General features: G+C 38.3%; 1 protein-coding gene across 10 annotated transcripts in view; it reads left to right on the top strand.

The window, feature by feature from the left end:
* Window positions 1-20,982, top strand: part of LOC117407249 (dystrophin-like) — an 809,654-nt gene that overhangs the window by 387,624 nt on the left and 401,048 nt on the right. For all 10 annotated transcript variants that reach the window (XM_059028873.1, XM_059028880.1, XM_059028876.1 and 7 more), the window contains 2 exons: window positions 4,331-4,503; window positions 14,412-14,562. In XM_059028873.1, the coding sequence (XP_058884856.1) occupies window positions 4,331-4,503; window positions 14,412-14,562 (324 nt within the window). The remainder of the gene's footprint in view (window positions 1-4,330; window positions 4,504-14,411; window positions 14,563-20,982) is intronic.

The raw sequence follows: 20,982 nt of genomic DNA, 5'->3' as shown, positions 1-20,982 counted from the left end.
AAATGGAGACCCGGGGCCTCCTGAAGGATGTAAAGCAAGTCCATAAAACTGAATTGTAATGTTATCAGTGCATTTGGATTGCACTACACAGTTCTAAATTGGTTTGTAAGAATTTATAGAAATGCTGTACACACATACAAGGGGAAAAGGAGGATAGGGAGAGGAACTGATTTTTTTTTTTCAAAAATAATATAGTTTTATGCTGCTGTGTTACTTCAAAAAATCAATTACGAACCTCTCACAGATTTCTTCACATTTTTGTTGTTTATAGAAGATGTTTTTCTCCTCAAGGCCCTCATGATTAAAGTTTGTTTGTTAACTTAAATGGAAGCTTACTTTACAAGCCGTTTTCCAAGGTTTTTTTTATTTGTCCAAAGCAGTTTTGTTCCGCTGTCAATTTGCATTGGAAAAGATAAAACTTTACGTATTTTCACTCAATGTTAATTTTAATAATTGAGCATGAAATCTCTGGCATAGGCCTACATATATCCATAGTCATTAAACTCTGCATTCCTCCTTTCTGTACAAATAGTAAATAACCAATAAATGACTTCAGTATTTTAAGGACCACATCCTTCTTAATGTATGCTGGTGCTGTTTGGATGCTGTCTTTCTCCCTGCTGCTTTAATCTAGGACTTCACAGAAAAGGTGTATTTGTGGACACAGTGGGCTAAAACTGCCAAGGAAATAAAACATATACCATCCATCCACTGTAGACACCAGCTACTCAGTGATTTGCAAAATCTGGAATAAGATCTACTCACTTTAACACCAAGGGGTAGATGTACTAAGATGGGCCAGTCACAGTGCAAACATACTGCAGTTTGCATTTTCGTTACAACAGTTCGCAAAGTGCACATTTTGTCGTATGTACTAAGAAAAATATGTTAATGAAGAGAGCCGATATATATAGTCATTTAAATATTATTTGCATAATCTTAGTGAGATCTCTAACGAGAGTTTTGCAACATTTTTTCAAATAAAATAGCGGCAGTTGAGTTGTGGTTTGCTGTAGCAGAAGGTGCCTGAAGGATAACGTCTCTACATGCAAGGGTGCAAGAATCAAAACAACATTGTTTTTGTTAAATGTAAACGTCATCTGTACAATGCATTCTGTTTCGTCTTCATTTTACCTATTTTATATATATAAAATATATATATATATATATATAAAATGAAAGGCAGTTTAATCCCATCAGATTCTATAGTGAGGCCCTAACCTTCACCCCAAAAAGCTTTTCATATTCATACAGTAGCCCCTCGCTAAACAGGACATGTTTGTCCAAGGAGGTGTCGGTTTTAAAAACAATACAATAAAATCGCACACACATGCATTTACAGTTCTCGATGTATTTTAAATATAAATCATTGGGTAGGCTACACATTACATTATGTACAAATATAAATCTGTACAGTAGGCCTATACAGTATACAGTGCAGTAGTAAAATCAAATTAATACCTAGCCCACTTTTTTTGTACTTTAGGCTACTGGTAACACAAAATAAATCATGCTGCTGCATTGCAATGATTTTAGTTTTTTTTTTTTAAATTTTAATTATTATTATTTTTAACTTGGTCTACTTAGTAGCCTTGACAATTCACACACAATCGATCATGGATCATACAGATGCTCAGAATGAAAACAACTATTTGGCATCAAACCCACCTAGTTTGAGGGTCTACCACCTGGCCATCTGGACAAGGCAGGAGACCCCCCATAATTGATTGTATTAAGAGAAGCTACTGGGGCAGAGATGGGGGAGGTGGAGGGATGCAAATGAATCAAACGAATCAAATGCAAGAGAGGGGTGAATAACATGGGTATGTATACGTTTTTGATCGGTTACGTTGAGATGACGAAATGTGTACTTTTAGTTTTTACTGAACTTTAGTTTTTAAACATCATTTGTCAGATTTTACACTTTTTAAAAATATTCAGTTCAGGGTTCTTTTGACAGCCTTGGCAACCTCACCATTTAAGGATAACATTTTGCTGTAGTGTGAATGAAGAAAAGTTGATTCTATAAATTATAGATCTGTTACTATGATGAGAATATTTCCTGATAGCCATGAAAAACTATGAATTTGTTTTTGTTAACTTGTTTTGTATTTGTTCCACTTGCATGTGCAAAGTCAACATTAAAAGCTGGAACTAATCTTGAACAAAGATCTGCGAGACTGAATGGTACAACACAGAACACAGTAGTTTGTCGTAAACTAAACCCCAGCCACTGTAAAATCAATAATTTATTTTTGCTCTGTGCATTTAGTTAAGAAGTGAGGTTCAAATGTTTTCAGATCTGTCTAGTAAGGATATCATTTTCTTACTGCAGTTCTGACTGTTATAAATGAGACACATTTGCTAGCACTTAATATATGAAGTGAAGGACACTGGCTACAGGAAGTTAATCAATCACTTAATTTCATCCGACAGAGCGGAATGGATACATTATATAATTTGTCCCTCTACAGTACGACTATTATGTGTGTCTTTTATAAGATTATATTAGACCAGCAGAGTTGTGGAATTACGGTAAAGAGTTGAAGTTAAAGTCAATTTCACAGTTTCCTCTGTTGGGCATTACTGATGAAGTGCTCAGCACAGTTATTTATTGATCGGTGTAATTTAAAGTAATCATGTTAATTGTGAGTCTATTTAATCAGTGGGACCATTTGTGACAGTTTGAGTGTGATAGCCTGCTATATATCTGGGTAGCATGGTGGCTGTAGGCTTGTTACCTGGCAGAAAGGAGACCCAGAAGAGGAAGGCTGCAGTTTTAAGTGTTGGAGTGCACTTTTATTAACAACCAGAAAACAAAAACAAATGGTTTACACATAACAACAAGTCAACCTGGGCAATGGCCCTCACTGCATTGCAAAAACCCCATTCACAAACTCTAAACTCCTCCTCCAAACAAAGTTTTGCTTCCTTTTATACCATGTGGCTGGGACTTGATTGATGATCCGTTATTCAATCAAGACCCAGCCACATTCCACACGTGAATTTGGCAGGAACGGAATTAACCCCATCCCTGCCAAAAATAAATAAAGATACACTGTTTAAGTGCGGGGCTTCTGCTTTGACACAATGCCACATACACAGACCTCAATGCATACTAAAATTGTAAAACCTTAAATTGTAACATACAGTGTGTATGTATGTACTACAGTATATCCCATTTGCAAAGGATATGAACTCAATTTCCAGATATCAGTGGATTTACAATGCAATTCTCACAAGACACTAAATTATAAAAAGTGAAGCAAACAGAAAGAAGTTTTACTGACAGAGAATTAAAGTAAATTATAGAAACAGTTCTTGCAAAGACAGTACTCAGGCCACCCTTAAGGGACTGCACAACTAAAGCCAGTGCCTATGGGATGAATGCCTGTGTGATGAATGGAACACAGTAATCTCTGAGAATGCTGCAGTGGAAAGTCTGTAATATTTGTGTATTTATTTATTAAATAATGAATTATAAAGGAGTTCGTAACTAGTGAGCGTTGGTACAGTATGGAAGTCTTTATATCTGAGCTGGAAACGACTCAGTCTTGATGGGAGAGTGCCAGTGGGAGAGTAGATAATCTAACCGGGTCAGAAATGAATCTCCAACAGGAGCTCATTTTGGTGCTCAGACTCATAACTCCTTTCCGAGAGATACTGCTAGCAGTGCAAGGCTTTATCATTATTGTGTTAGCAAAACTCCCAAAGCAACTTTAAAACAGTTAGTTTTTTTATTATTATTACTGGACTCTGGCCTTCAAAGCTATTGCTGCCACTCATCTTGACCGTAGACGGATGATATTTGAGCAGAAGCATATTTGGCAGAGATGATTAAAATCATAAGGGCTGTCAGAAGGCATGTGTGGAAGCTCATTGATCATATTAGCAGGTGTTCGTTTAATTCATTAGCTGTGCATATTGGATGTAATATCTTTTCACAAGAGCAGTGTTCATAAAGAATAATCGCTTTCCCTGTTATCATGGGCTTATCATGTCCCTGACAGAAGACCACTACAAACCAACCCAGCATTATTACTTCTATTGTCTTTGTGTTGCTAGGCAATAGTTTATTGTCAACACCAACTTTTTATGTGACTAATTTAATTCTGAAAGGATACACCTTGTACTTTTACTGTATGTTTTGTATGTATATACTGTACATGTACTATAATATTTTTTTTGTTGAAAAGGGCCCTCATAAAAAAGGAGTTACTCATGATATCCCAGTTGTTGACAACTGTTTCTGAAATGTATCTCTTTTTTTTTTAATCGTTGATAGATTTATTCCTGCTCGGACTAACTCTTATCTCCCTCATTTCATCAGAATGTGAAATACAACCTGGGGCAGCTGTCCAGTAGGGTGGAGGGTGTCCACAGTAAGAAAGCAGCAGCCCTTCAGAGTGCCTCACCCGTGGAAACCGAGCAGATCCAAGAGGCCCTGACTCAGCTGGATGTAAACTGGGAAAAACTTAACAAGTTGTACAAGGACCGTCATGCGTGAGTAATACCACTGGAGTTATTTAAGCAATAATACACAACAGGGTGTGTGTTATCACAAGATATCACCACGCCTTGGGTGTGCTGTCAAGAAGTGGTGATATCTCATGATAACACACAGATCCTGGAGTGTATTATTGCTATTATTATATGGGTCTATGAGTGTGTTGTTGTTGGTAAATAAAGAAGACTTTAAACTTTTTTTAAAATATTTCTTTTTTTGTGTAATCTTCCACTGACAGAAAAAGTAGTATCACAGTAACTAAAATTGTTAGCTTAACAATAAAACTTTTAAACCGTTTTCTATAATATTTTATTTTTGGGGCTTCGATAATAGTTTCTTGTTTAGGCTTTGTAGATACTGAACTGGATGTTGCCATTCATTCTTTCAACATGTATGTATGGGTTTTGTCCAGTAGACGGAGCTGCTGCTGCTGCTATTGTGACGTTTTGTTTTTAAATCAATGTCAATGTTCTTTTCAGTTAGCTAGTGATGGAAAACTTTCATAGTCCATTTTGTCTGGCGCTTGGTGTTTTCCTCAGTTGTATTCATTTCTAGGTTGTCTAAATCTGCTTCCTTTACCTCAGTATGTTGACATTTTCTTTTCTTTTTCAATGTTTTCAGCTGCAGAACTTTTGTAGTTAATCTCAGGGATTGCTGTCATACTGCCTGACTCGAGTGGTTTTGTTTACCCAGGCGTACAGTTAAAGTTGGCGTATTGATTTTGTTTACTGGGTAGAAAGAAGTTCCGCACTGCTGTGTTATCACCAGACATCTAATGGCTAGGGAGAAGTCCTCAGCCAATCAGAATCTAGTATTTTCTCCAATTGTTTCTACCCATTTAATAATAAGAATTAATATTCAATGCAGCCATCGTTACCTGCAAGATATTGCGAAATACATTATCTACAAGTTATACCAGCTGCAGAGGATATTAATGCTATTATAAACTGAAAAAAAATTGTGACTAAAGACCTTTTTAAAAAGTGTTATTGTTTGAAGAGGATTGATTATGATGCTTTTAAAGCAAGTTTCAATAAGTCCCGTTAACTTTAGAGGACATCCACTTGTGAGATAATGACTGCTCTACTTGGAACCTGACCGAGATCCATGAGGTTTATTCATTATAGTTGGCTAACTGGAGTGAGTGCAAGAGATGAGACATGGGAGGTTTGGAAATGCAAAACGATGAGATCCCTGTCCTCTTTGTCTTCCTCTCTAACCCTTTTAAAACATGTTTATCTCTTTAGAATAGAAATGAGTCTTTTAACCTGGACCTTCATTATTGTAGTGTAAACAGAGATCAGAATTCAGAACTCCAGAGAACATCCTCTGTGACCTTGGCTCTGCAGCACATTGCAGGGGAAGCCAGCTGCACATTGGAATGGAGACTGCATTAAACACTCCATTTTATTAAAGGAGACAAAACAAATATATTAAAAATATATTTTAAAAAACTACTGATTACTGAGCTCGCTATCTAGCATTATATTCAAATGGTATACTGTACCTCTTGCAGTATCTTGCAATTCATCTGCACAGGCTGTATTAAAGGGCATCTTGGTAGGGTCAGAAATATTACAGTTATCTTAACTAATGATTCTTGTTTAACTGTATAGGATTTTCTTTTCAGTTATCAGATCCATAGGGGTCACATGGGTGCTTTTTACTTCTGCATTAAAAAAGCCACCATGATTGACTGAAACAGAAAGTCATGTACCTAAGCATTTTAAGCAATAAGAAGAATACATTAGTTGACTGTGATACTGTATTTCAGACCCTTATCAAGTGTCTCTAAGCCTTTAGCCTTGGACATAAACCCTACCTATTTATGAGTGTCATATCTTGAAGTTTGTCTTTTCTCCCTTTTCCTTGTGAATAGGAAGTGATGTTTGGAAGAAGACAGCAAAGTGAATACATGAGTATGTGATACCTGTTGAGTTTGTCCCCTTATCTTTGGGGAGCTGGTAAAGCATAGATGCTGTCTATTGAATTGAACATAGTCCTGACCTAAGTTATCTTTCAGTTGTCTGTTTCTTTTTCATCATAAATCATAACTTATATGCAGGCATTTATTGACTTCAACTGGTAACACTTGTAATGCTGCTGATAGATACTTGTCCTTAGATGCCTGTTCTTCCTCACCTTGTTGGGCCATTGAAGGCTCCCATGAAAGGTAGCTTGTAACAATGTTTAAACCAAAAAATAATTTATGAGAGCTGCCAGGTTTTTTAAATGTAATTGGGATCCATAAAACATTAACGCCTGGAATTGGTGCTACTTGAAAGTGGTTTTCATTTTGCATCACCATCCTACACTAGAAAATATTGCTGTGTTGAAGATTATCTGACAGAGTTCTGCTGACACATGATGCCTCTGGTTTGATACTCAAAGTTTCAACTACTGTACCAAAGTACGTGTTTGGCTTTACAATTTTTAGTGCAGTTGTAAAAGTGGTGTTGGGGCCTCCCCACCTCAAGGGCAGCTCTCAGCGAGATGGAGGGGGGCCCCTGGTCAAATCCTTCCAAGCCACTCAAATACAAAACCTCTCAAGCACAATCCTGTGAGGCTTTTTGCAGACAATGCTTCTGTCCAGTGAATATTTGCTGTATACAGAATAAAAAAAAGTGAAATAAAACTAGTTTTAGGAAAGGTAAATTTCATTGGAAAAAAACTGTTTGTGTCTAATTCAGTTTGCATCAAACAGCAAAGCTGTCCAATCATCAATATAACCAGAATGTATGTGACAACTGTAATACCCAGGCAATAAAAGAGAATCACATTATATTATTTCCTACAAATGTATTTGGGGAAATTTTTTTAATTTGAACACTGAATAATTGAGAGAACAAAAACAACAAATATAAATTGCAGTAATCAATTGGAATCCCATGTGCATGTTTCAACCACTGGTAAACTAAATTGAATTTGAATTTAAACAAGTGGAGTTAGGCAGAATGAAGTCATTTTTGTGTTTTTACAAACACTAAGCTTACTAATAGAATGTAGTGTTTACAATGCAACTTCCACAGCACATTTTACTCTCAACAGCACAACTGCTCTCGTATACAATCGTGCCATCATCATTTTTAAAGCCAGTATCAGAGTCAGGCCAAAAGGAATGATCCCTACATACCTTAAAGAGCATATTTTTTTCTGCTCTTGTATTGTACGTGTATTGCATAGGGGGCTGTATGATAAAAGTTGATATCCACTCCACATACAGTAAGTTCAGAGCATCTCAGTAAGTTCAGGCATGTCATATGCAGTCAGGCTAAAAGAATTGAATCTATTCAGTCTTGAACAAAGAAGACTATGCGGCGATCTGATTCAAACATTAAAAATCCTAAAAGGTATAGACAACGTTGACCCAGGGGACTTTTTTGACCTGAAAAAAGAAACAAGGACCAGGGGTCACAAATGGAGATTAGATAAAGGGGCATTCAGAACAGAAAATAGGAGGCACTTTTTTACACAGAGAATTGTGAGGGTCTGGAACCAACTCCCCAGTAATGTTGTTGAAGCTGACACCCTGGGATCCTTCAAGAAGCTGCTTGATGAGATTCTGGGATCAATAAGCTACTAACAACCAAACGAGCAAGATGGGCTGAATGGCCTCCTCTCGTTTGTAAACTTTCTTATGTTCTTATCTACCCACGAGTGGGCTGACTGCCCATTCTGATCTTGAGTCATCTGAAAATCAGCTTGTATCTTACACAACATCCGATATTGTATACAGAATGGCTAATTTTAATGTGATGTAATTTCCATCTGCTACAAACTCTGACAGAAGCCATCTAATACATCAATATCAGTGTCTATTGTCATTTTAGGCAGTTTCTCAATGCAAACCCTTTTTCATTAAACCAGAAAAAAATTCCTTATGGTTCCTAGACCAGAATAGCTTGAAGTTCATCGGCTGACATGAATGTCATTGACTTACACTGCAGCATACACGGGCATAACCAGCAGCAGCTATCTCAAATTGTTTTCTTCCACCAGGCAACCACTCTCTGCATCACTAAGAAAGTGAACTCCCTGATCCATCTCCTCTGAGACACAAACTCTTTGCAATTTCATTATAAGCTTCATTTCCATTCTGGGGCTCAAACTTACACAGGCTTGCCAGTAAACAGTAGTTTTGTTTTGCCAGTATCTACCCAAAAAAGTGGGATGAAAGATGCCAGAATTCCCTTCACAATACATGTTTCTGAAAGCCAACTTAATCCCTCCATACAGATTGGACTGAGAATCGTGTTTTTTTTTTTCCTTTAAAGAAATGCTGCAGGAAATAAATTAAAATAATCACTTTTGTCAAACACACTTTACCATGCTTGACATTATTACAATTGTAATCTGACAATATGCCTGCCTCAGTAGATATATATTAACCTGTCTTTAAAATCTTTAGATTTTTTGTCACTTTTCAGACATCCCACACACAGTCACATCTGAATGAATAATAAGATGTCTGTTACCCAGTCAGTGGTCTGTAGCATTGTGATTAATGAAGGGCTCAGTCCCATTTCGGCAGAGGAGTGTGTCTCTGTCAGAAATGGGATTCTATATATATTTGTCTCTCAGGACTGTTTTAATTAATATTTTTGTTAAGCACCATTTTGATTAATTAAACCCAAGTTTGCCATTCATGAAACCTAAAGAGGGTTTATTATGTAGTTTATTCTATTTTTCCAAAGCACTGTTTAACCTAAGAGCATGTTTGTGAAATCTCTTTAAAAAACAGTCCTTGGATAAATATTCCTTAAAACGCTCCTTACACTTTGTGAATAGGGACCGTAGATTTAATACTTTTTCGAATTGCATTTGACTACATTTGTACACCAGTGTAAAAAATGTTTAATAAACCATAGTGAAATGATGGTAACTTATATTAATCTGAAAAATTACAGTATTGTAAAAAAAAAAAAAAAAAAATTAAAACTTGTGTCAAAGACGGCCGGAGTGGGTGGCGTCAGACCAGAGCCAGGAAATAAACAACAGAGACTTGGGGTTTTAGTGAAGCAGCATTTAATATTACTTGTATTGTATTACTTGTATTGTAACACTTGAAATGTATTTGCTTACGATTGTAAGTCGCCCTGGATAAGGGCGTCTGTTAAGAAATAAATAATAAGAAGAAGAAGAAGAACAGAAAATAAAAAGGTTGTACAAACAAAACACAAAAACAGGACACGGCACTTACGCCAAAATAAATATATAAACAAAACGGACTAAACAGTAAACAGACAAACGAGCAGACAAACACGGTGAGTGAGAACACTTATATTTACGTTCTTATTATTTTTACAATTATTACCTCTGTCTCCTATCCCGTTCTCCACTCACGAACACCCAAAATCGAGTGAATGAAACGTGCATCTATTTATACTGTTGTGCTGGGATTCAATTACTAATTAATTATTCACTTGAATCCCAGCACGTGAATTAATTATGTGCAACCTCGTGCGCGCATATTACTTACTTTAAATGCACGTACAGTGATGTGCAATCCCGTGCCTAAATACAATTATACAATTTAAATACCACGTGAAACACAGACCCATTTATATCCCGTGTACCAATCTCTATACACCAACATTAACACACGCAACATACAACACAGAAATGCACACGGGCGGAGCACATTGCCACACTTGTGTTGCAGATGTAACTAAATACTGGTAATTCTGAGTCTCTGGCAAGCTCATCTGGTAAAGGCACCACCACATTACAGTCAGGGGAGCTGGGGAGCATTGCACTGGATGGGTGGGAGACAAAATCTTGTTTCCTATTTGTTTTAGAAATTTAGTAAAAATCTGTTTTTTTTTCCTTTTGACTTATTTTTTATGTAACAGTTTGAAGTAAAAAGCTTTGGAGATATGTCTTAATACTGTAGCTCACTGCTTCTTTATAAGCAGTGAAACAGAGTGAAGGGACACATGCAAGTTACTGCCTGTGCTTCAAAAAGATATGATCTTAACAGAATTTTAGTGTAAAATTCATGGGACGTTCTGAAATTAGACCCTGTCCTTCACTGGCCAATGTTCTGCTGACAACGACTTATTGTGCACGCAGGCTTAACTATTGTCATGGTGACAGACAATTCAGGAACACGTGTCACTTTTCAGTTATATAAATTCATCAGTTTGTCCCACTGCCTCCTTCTGCAGTAAGGCTGTTTTCATCAGTTTATTACACAGCCTGGATTGTAATACTTTGAACTCAAATTGTGAATATTTTCATTTCTCAGCTCAGCTTCATAACAGTTTTGAAAGCAACCATTATTCAATTTATGAAGCTCAGAAATCTAGCAATATGACCGAGTTGAGGAAATGTGTGATTCTGTACTGTACACTATATTATCAATATGTGTTGTAGGATGCCAGGATGAACGATAGTGGCTGTCCTCTAATGTGGTACTTACTGATGTCATTCGGATGTGTATGTTTTATTCGTTCTTTGACCCATACAGATGGCTGTTGATGTCACTAGGCCACAACCCTCAACTTGCAAGTACAAGTTGATAGTGCAGGGCAGCACAAAACAAGAGATTCTTGTTGATCTTTACATGACTGTTGTGATCTATAAAGTAATTTAATTATCTTTACAGACTTTAAGAGAACGTTACAGGACAACATAGTAGGTATTTGCTAGTGTTGGCTTTACTGCATTTAAAGGTCAAAATACATAATGTACTTGTGCTAACAATAGGTAGCCCCATAAAACACCTGCTTCTTCAGTTGAGGCCTATGGGTTGGCATCTCTTGATACAGCTCATATGAATGACATTCAAAAGTAACAAAAATGATTGGGACAAGAGACCCTTTCAGGTACTGTGTGTTTATTACATGATTTTCAGGTTCTGGTTCTTTGCATGTTTTTTTTGAAAGAACTGTTATTCCTGGGAAATTAGATTTTCTTCATAACCCTGTGCAGGCTCCAGTATGTCCTGCAAAGTTAACTACAGCTTCTCAGCACTTGGTCGAATATTCGTAGGGTTTTGTTCTTTTTAAGAAAAAGCTATCACGTTGAAATGTTCTCTTGGACAGAGGTGGAAGGGTTCCCAGGAGCCATTATTAACAACTGCAGTGGGACTGATCTGTCACTGAGGTTACAGGTTAGATAGAAGAGTTGTCATTACGGCATGAAATCCAAAATGTGTGGGCAAGCAATTCTACTCCACATTATGTGAGAATTGTTTTAAAAATTTAGTTTTTAAAATGACCTATTTTAAGACTGATCCAGACATAGTGTAGTGCACTTGAAGCAGGTTTCCTGTATTGTATCACATCAAAGAAACCAGCAGTATATTTATTGGTAGACATTTTTCCCCACTTGTTTTATTTTGCCCATAGGATTTAAATGTAAACATTTTAAAGTACATCAGAGACATTCAAGCAGTTGCATTGATTCATAGAGGTTTGTGTCAAACCATTCCAGTTAGGGTAAGGTGACCATATTTTGTAAACCAAATCCATGGCCCATAAAATATTGTACTCAACAGTATCCCTGATGCTTGCTGAACTAGAAAAGCTTGCTTCATAGCTGTATTTCTCTATTTGTTTTAGAATTGTAATGTTCTTGCTCAGTTTGTTTAAGAACTCAAGACAGGGCAAAGTGCAGTTTGTTTTGATGATGGGAAGGTCTTTCACAGTTTCAACCTTGTATCTGGTAGGCTTGTAAGGATAAAGATAATAATCAAATATTTATCGATTGGGACCCCACGATAACACGTCGATTCATATTTTAATGAAATCGAATATTCCATGAAATTAAAAATGTGTCTTGTATATATAAACTTGCTGTCAAGAACGTAATCTGTGTTGTTGCTTCTAAAAGTTACTGAGAATATGCGTCTGTGAACAGATACAGGATGATGATGCAGAGATCGAGTAACCTGTTAATGTATGTTATACATATTATTTTGTTTTAAATCAGTCCTAACTGTCACCTTCTGTCTTGAGTGAAACTAATAATATTTAACATTGCTGCGTTGTCACGTGCCGCTGTTTCAGACTTTTATTTTGTACCTTTTCGTTTTTAAGCAATGCACTATCCGCAACCTTTTTCGTTTTTGATTGCTTTCTGAGTCTAAATGCCACTCGATCGTAGCTCGACGTATATGACCCAATAAAACATTGCAGGTTGTACAAACTAGTTTGCCACCAGTAGAATGCAAAATTATTGTACATGATCTGCTGCAGTAATTATTGTAGATTTTTTTTTTTAATTCATTTTGGACACTCACAAAATGTTCACTCTCTTAACAATATCAGTTGAGCTGCCCATATCTACCAATCAGTGAGGGGAGCCCGGAGTGGTAATTGGCTGCTGTTAAGTGTCAATCAATAAGTCTTTCCAGTTTTCATTTTGAAATTGAAACAAGCTTATTTCACGGTGAAGAATGAATTTCACGGTCCGTGTTACGTCTTTCATGGCTGTGAAATAACTAGGGCCTTAGTAATGTACTGTATAAGTATAAGTGAATCCATGTTGGCGAAACGCTTCTCTGAGCACTCCAGTATGTGATGCATTTTTGGTTGCGACGTGGTATGTAGATTGATTAGGCCTATGCATGTATGAAAGAGATTTTCTACATATCTTGTATGGGAGGTGAAAGTAACAAAAAACAAATAATGAATGACAATTCATTAAATGTTTAATTTAAGCAAATATTGAATATTGAATTTTAGCGTCAAATAATAAATACTAGCATTAAATATTAAATAATGTATAAAATGTTAAATTTTAACATCAAATAATAAATTCAACATTGAATATTAAATGAAAGTATTGAATGTTAAATACTACCATCGAATGTTAAATGCAACAGTCGAATGTTAAAAAAACTAGCATCAAACATTAAATATAAGCTTTAATACATTCAATGTGTCTTTTATCTATTCGATGCACGCTTTATCCATTCAATGTGCCTTTTTATACATTTGATGTATGCACTTGCAAACTGTCAATCAATCCCATCCGCCCTGCCCATTCCCACCCCTTCCACATCACTAGTATTTTACCTCAGACACGAGCAAAAGAAAAATCATACGTGCCTGTGGGACGATCTCATTTTACGCATGCGCAATGCGCCAGGGAATACAGGTTTCTGAGGGGGTACTGAATTGGTTACAACACATGTAAACTCACAATGTAACTCAGAAATTACTTCAGATAAAACTTCCACCAACGGGCCGTTTGCATAAATTCCGCTTGCCTCTGAATTAATCAAAATACTTTGAAGCCACTCTAAAATGTACAAGACGGTATCATCACTGGTATTAGTTTCTAGCATATTTCTCAGTAGAATACTTTTTTGTCGAGCGTAGTTCTGTAGCTGGGTCGCTACGTTGGGGCTCGCAGCTTCAGCCATGTGAACCTAATAAAATAAAAACCTGTTGTAAAAAAAACCCGCAAGGCTTAATAACGTTATTTAATATGCAACTTTTTACACACAAAACAGGTAAAACAACAGGACACTTTTTAATTTCTACAGACGGCACAAGACAGCTACCGTTTTTCAGTTTGACAATCAAAGCCTCTCATTGGCTGAACAGGTTAACAGGTAACAAGGAGGAACACCGATCTCCGCAATGTTCAAGGGGTGGGAATGAGCGGGGCGGATGGGGATTGATCGACTGTAGCTGGATTTGTAACATTAAATCCACCCGCTGTTATTTAAAGTATTATTTTAAGAATCAGTGTTGTTCTAAGTACTGTATCTTCTGAAGGTGCACCTGCCTAGACTGGGAATTGGTGGGTATTTTTCCATTTAAAAAAAATATATATATAAATCAAGAGAAATACGACCAAGCAGTTTTCAAATACTTTTGAAATATTACCAGTGTAATTCTAGTTTTCTCAATCCTGTCTCTTCTATTTTTTCCTCCATTTCCATCACCAGGAGGTTTGACAGATCTGTGGAGAAGTGGCGTCGATTCCACATTGACTTAAAAAGCCTTGTCCAGTGGCTGACTGAAGCTGAATGTGTTCTGGCTAAGATGAGGACTGACTCTGGGTGCCTTGACCAAACCAAAGCCAAAGAACAATTTAAGGTATGAATACCAGGATTTCCTGTCTTTTCCTACTTAAAATGCTGTTGTGCAAACTTCCATCAGCTTGAGATATGGTACCTAGGGGTTCTTTTAAAAGCTTGGAAATTGGTGTTGAATAAATCACTGGAGAACATTCATTTAACTTGTACAAACAGAAAACAAGTTTTGAAAATAATAGTTATGGAGGGTGTTCCCATAAGTGTGTTTGGTGAAATAATTTCTTATTATATAAACATTCAAAATCCTAAAAGGTATAGACAACGTTGACCCAGGGGACTTTTTTGACCTGAAAAAAGAAACAAGGACCAGGGGTCACAAATGGAGATTAGATAAAGGGGCATTCAGAACAGAACAGCATTCAGAACAGCTAAATAGCCCTCAAATGCCTGTAGGGTGTAATGATAGAATAATTCTAGGCAATTACCTTTTACAAACTGGGCATCTCCGATATTACTCAGCTCTCTTTTTTAAAAAGTTGTGAATAGCTTCCTAATGCTTTTTAGTTATGTCTTTTAATTTGCAAGGTGCACCAAGGATAAGTTTTATTTATGTAGCCCAGTGATATGCCTTAAAATACCCTGGGAATGTACTCGCCAGCCAGATGACCAATGGAGGTGAAATAAGAGGACAGTGATGCAATATTATACTAAATGGGCTAAATCTGTAATTTCACAGTCTGTTGGCCACTTGGATGTTTAATGCAGACCTACAGCACTTCTACTTGTGTGGGCCACTTGCTGTTTGTTTATTATTATTTGATTTTCTTTCAAATGAGATTGAGCCTCCCTTGCAGATTATAACATGTTAAACATAACCCTCGGGTGCTGAATGTGGGTTGAAATTGTTCTTGTTGTCTAACAGTAGATTCTGAAATACACTCTTTCTGTGACTTGTGTTTGCAGTGCTGTTTGAAATAAACTTAAAACTAAAAAATCTATCCCTGGTATCTAATATATCCAATAGACAGTATGAAATAAATATTTGAGATGAAATGCATGAAAAAAGTATTGTATTACTGTATTTGTGTTTCCGATGTAACATGGTAATGCATGGTAAAAGCTCAAGCACAAGAACACAATACATTTTCATACTTTAAGAGAATGGAATGTACAAAAAAATGCATTGTATGAAAGGCTGTTGAGGTAATTAGCGCTGTAGCCAGTACCTTCTGAAGTCCATATAAAGGTCCACAACAGACGTCATTGCTAAACATTTCGAATCATGTTGTCTGTTTATTTAAGACAGTGTTTTGAAGCAGTTTTATTCATTGCATCACTAGTTCTAATGGGTCCTGTTGGCAGTGAAATGAACAAATGGTTTCCAGTGGGCTCTGGCATATGCTGGTGCACAAATGGCATCTTTAAGTGCTGCACAGAACTTTATGAGGCCAGTTGTTTTGAAGGTTTAACACTCAGTTACAATGCTGACATAGGAAGATGATAAAAACCTCCATTAGACAGTGCTGTTAAGAGACCCATCAAATGATGCTGCTGCCTTTTATTAGGCTGGTGGCACTGGTGCTGTTTCAGATCAGCACAATTAGTTGATCAGAAAGTGCTTTCTCAAACAAGATTTTGACCTTGTGGTCTTTCCAGCAAATTGTATTTGATACATATACTGTACTAAGCACCCCCTGGATATTGCTTGTCTGTTTTGCAGAGCCTAATGTTTATTTTCATAGGAACTGCCAAGCATCAGCTAATTTAGACAGGTGGCTGACTGATATTGAAATTATTTTTTGACCTGGAAATGATTCAGTTATAAGTTTGCTGCTGCCGGCTATACTGAGGACTGAAAATGAACTGTAAGTCCTATTAGAATGGACCTGAAGAAAAGATTCATTACACATTGTAAATGTGTTCATTATTTTCCATTTCTGCTTAATATGCAGGACCTTTTGCTTGCCGTTTGATTCTGTGACGTTATTTCACCTTAGTTACGAGAGGGAAACCAACACATTTTTTGGAATTATTTCCATACATTGTCCTGAATGTTATTATTGTATGTATGGATGTTCCTCCTATTTCCTTTTCACTCTGAGAAGACCAGATATAAACTCCATGCTTTCAAAGCATGTATACAGCTTGTGTCTCTGCAGATCTAATACTGTTACACTTTCCTGATTTAGCTTTGAAATTAAACAGTTTTACCATTCAACAAAATGTTTAAAACATATTCGTTGACATGGATCCCTATTAAGACATCTTACGTTAGCAATACAATGCCAGTTAAATCTATTTATATTTAATTTGCTGTGGTATATGTTGCTATATATATATTACTGTAACCTAGCACACCGGAATTAAATGAGAGTACATTCTAACTGGACTACAATTATCCTTTTATACTTTGTATTTGGGTATTGCCACAGTTGCAGAGGGGAAAGAAATTCCAATTGCACACACTTGATGGGCATTTCTAAAACCAGTTCAGAAAGTTAGCTTTTTCAGTGGTTGTAAAGGAGCATTAGTTTGTAATCCTGGTAAATAATAAACCTAAGCAGACACAAAGGTGAATGACATAAAAACACCTGAAATTATATTAAACAGGTATTGAGAATGGTATAAAGGATCCATTTAAGTGCATAATATAAAGCAAGTGCATAATACTGCGGACACAGTACATTGCCATACAGCTTAAGGGAGTCACATTCAATTCTAGTTACTTCCCAGAGCCTGCCACCAGAGCCACGTTAACCAGATGACCAGGCAACTAATTACATTCACACTGTTTCTAATTACTGAGGAAAGAAACAGAAGCTCCCTGTGGCCTCTTGGAAATGCTAAGGCAGGAAATGTGTAAACTACTGTATAAACTGGGTACTAGGGAGCAAGATTTGCAGATGTTCACACATTTTCTAATTAGGTTCTAAGTTCCAACAGAAGTCATGTTTGGTTAGTCTCTTGTACTTTACTGGTAACAAGACCACAGTGTCTCTTTAGCCAATTATCCATAATGTAGTTCTAAGGACAAAGAGGGATTGTAGCAACATTAGATGCTCTTATTATGAACTGTTAAATCCAAAAAAAGAAAGGCAGGAGAGCAGGCAATGTTTATCAGTCTGGTGGTTCTGTCATTCTTAGCCCTGTCCTAGGAGTGTTTGGGGGTTAAGGGGCATTACAGAAAAGAGTTGCTCGCCCTCTGCTCACCCAACCTATTATTTCTGTGCATTGGCTTGTGTACTCCATTAGTAGCAGGCATTTTATGCTTCCTAAAATGAGATCTCATTCTGGCACATTATTATAGGAATAAAAGTCTTGAAATTATTACTATTACTATTCCTTTGAAACCTTAAAAACTCATTATTGTACTCGTTTTTTGGCATCATAAGTTTTATTTTGTTGTTGTCGTTGTACTGTATGACTCACCTGGTGCTCGCTTCATTAGAGTCATGCCATGGCTGTCAACAGGGAATCACTATGAATTTGATGCTGCAGCTCAGAGGGTTATCCTGTATAAATATTTACAATAAATACTAAATAAGTCATTTTGTTCTTTTATAGAACCTGCTGGCTTGTTTTTAACTGTGCTATAAGGCACACAGTAAACACACACATTAAAGTCAGGCCTGTTCGGATCTCGGAACCATTTCTCTGTGCAGATGCCTCTTTAGGGGATATTCTTGTCGGTGGTCAATGGCCAGTGAAATGGACAAGAATAGACTTCACTAATTACACTAATGGGACAGTGATGGATAATAATGGCAGTGCTTGAGGGAAGAAACATTCTCAATAGCAAAGGTGAAGCACACCTACAGTACACCCAGGCACACAAATGTTGTTAGATACTACTAAATAACTAAATCAGGCAGGTTTATTTATTTAAAAAAACAGCAGCCATAGAGCTTGAGAGAGTTTAGCGAGTGCTGTATAAATCATAAGGACAGTCATAAGGCTCCAAAGGTTGACTTGCTGATAATTTGTTCATGAGGGAATGGACATCTAGCTCATCCAGAATGTCATTGTGTTCATGTGTTTTTAGTATTGCTCCACAAAGCAGCACCCCCAGTTAGCAGCATATGTGACAAGCTGATTTTAGCATGTGGTGTCGCAGAGAATTTACAAAATAAATCCGATATTCTTATTCTTATATTTTTGGGGGCCTTACAATAACCGCTCTACTGTATACAAGCTCCTAATGCGTCCCAACTTCTAACCTGACTCTCATGAGATTGCAACTGTGCGCTTTATAAAATATCCCACCCCTATTTTGACAATCAGCACTGATTGGTCTATTATCATTTATGTTCAAACATATATATATACTGTATATTTATGAATGCAAACAGGTGGTTCCGTCTCAAGCGCCTTGGGAGGACTGCTTACCGCTCCCAGCTCCGCCAGCAGAGGGTGAATGCCTGCTGGTTCCGCCTCAACTGCCATGGGAGGATTGCTTACCCCTCCCACCTCCACCAGCAGAGGGTGAATACCTGCTGGTTCCGCCTCAACCGCCCAAGGATGCCTGCTTTGCACCGCCCAAGGATGCCTGCTTTGCACCGCCCAAGGATGCCTGCTTCGCACCGCCCAAGGATGCCTGCTTCGCACCACCCAAGGATGCCTATTCCACATCGCCTGGGGCTGCCTATTGCTCCGCATCGCCTGGGGCTGCCTGTTGCTCCACATCGCCTGGGGCTGCCTGTTGCCTGGAGAGCCATTAGTTACAGGTTACGAGGGAGAAGTGGAGCTCCCATTGCCACCTCCATGGCCAGGGGCTCCCCTCCTGAGTTCACCTCCCAAGGGTCCGCTGCTGCTGCTGCCGTCGCCTCCCGAGGGTCCGCTGCTGCTGCCATTGCCTCCCGAGGGTCCGCTGCTGCTGCCGTCGCCTCCCGAGGGTCCGCTGCTGCTGCCGTTGCCTGCCGAAGGTCTGCAGCTGCTGCCGTCGCCTCCCGAGGGTCCTGTTTTGCCTAGGGTCGCTACCAGTCCTGCCATGCGGCAGGAAATACTGTGGCTGGAGCCCCATGAAGGGGAGCTGCCGGCCATGGAAAACGGGGGGGGAGGTCAGGAGACCAGCTCCCCCAGCTGCACTTTCGCGGCAGGAAATACTGTGGCTGGAGCCCCATGAAGGGCAGCTGCCAGCCATGGAGAAGGGGGGGGAGGTCAGGAGACCAGCCCCAAAAATTTTTTGGCCAGAGGAGCCGACCTGTGCGTGGGCCATCGGAACGCTACGGCTGTTTGGGTGGGAGGAGATTCCACCATGGCCACCACCTTTGGCCCGTTGCTGCCCCTGTTCCTGCGCCGGGACTGCTAACCGGGACTTTGGGGACTAAGGGGGGAGGTGGCCGAAAAGGCCATGTGTGGCGCAGTGTCCCGCCCCTATGTATTATTATTTGTATTTTTGTTTGCGGCGCAGTTAAAAGCGCTGCGTCTTTTATTATTTAGAATTTAAAACCCTGTGAGGATGCATGACTGATCAGCTACTGATTATTTAACTAGCTGACAGTCATGCATCCTTACCAAACACGTGCAGGGTAATAAGATAATTAACAACTAGTTAACCCCTCGGCCAGAGTATAAGAACCGGCAGCTGCCCGTGCTGCGGTGTTGAGTGTAGAGAGGAGAGTACGGGAGAGCGGAGAGAGAGAGAGCGCGAGGAGAATAATACATAATTAACAATTGCTAAAACGTGCTGGATTAGCCAGCATGACACTTACTTGTTTGTTTGTTTATTCGTTTGGCCCTTGTGCCTTTTTGTTTTGTGTTTTGTTAAAATCATTTGTTTTGTTTATTAAACATGCTGAGTGCCATTGCATTCAGCTTCACCTGTCCATCCACTGTTTTGGTTTCAGTTACTTCCTGGTCCGTGATGTCACCACACCTCACCACTGCGAGCCAGCCTGTCACACTCCCAATGTGGGCTCCTCTTGTTCCCTTAGCTGCCCTCCTCTCGTAGAGACTAGAATATTGCAACCTTTCATGGAAAGGCAATTTATATAATGCTTATGTCAAAAGAATGTGAAATCAAAAACAAAAAGTGCATCAACTGTAGCCATTCATGATTTCAGATTGCTGTGTTTCCTTTCTGTATAAACCTATCCTGCTTTGTCTCCCATCAGATCAGTGATGGAGAACACCTTCAGTCATGCTTTATCCAACCCTGTGGCTACAGTATTTTGCTGTCTTGACTAAGGCTGTCACAAGTGATGCATCATTTGCAATTTCTTTTCATCATGCAGCTCTTGACCTCTCTGGGTGGCTGCCAACTGTGGTGTCTATTAGTGCCAAGGACTGTAGGATCTTATGTATTTCTGTTTTCCAGGTACTAAGACCATCATAAAGCCACTAAATCAAATTAATTTTATGTAATTTTAAACCAAATCAAACAGCAGCCCAGGAACACATTTATCACAGCATGTTTTCCAGTCCACTGTACCATGCAAAGAGTTGACACAGCTCTGCATAGAATTTGAACATTTTTCATCTG

This window comes from Acipenser ruthenus, chromosome 8 (genome assembly GCF_902713425.1).
Source record: "Acipenser ruthenus chromosome 8, fAciRut3.2 maternal haplotype, whole genome shotgun sequence".
Lineage (NCBI taxonomy): Eukaryota > Metazoa > Chordata > Actinopteri > Acipenseriformes > Acipenseridae > Acipenser > Acipenser ruthenus.
The sequence above is the reverse complement of the archived record's forward strand: the minus strand, read 5'-3'. Positions and strand labels throughout refer to the sequence as shown.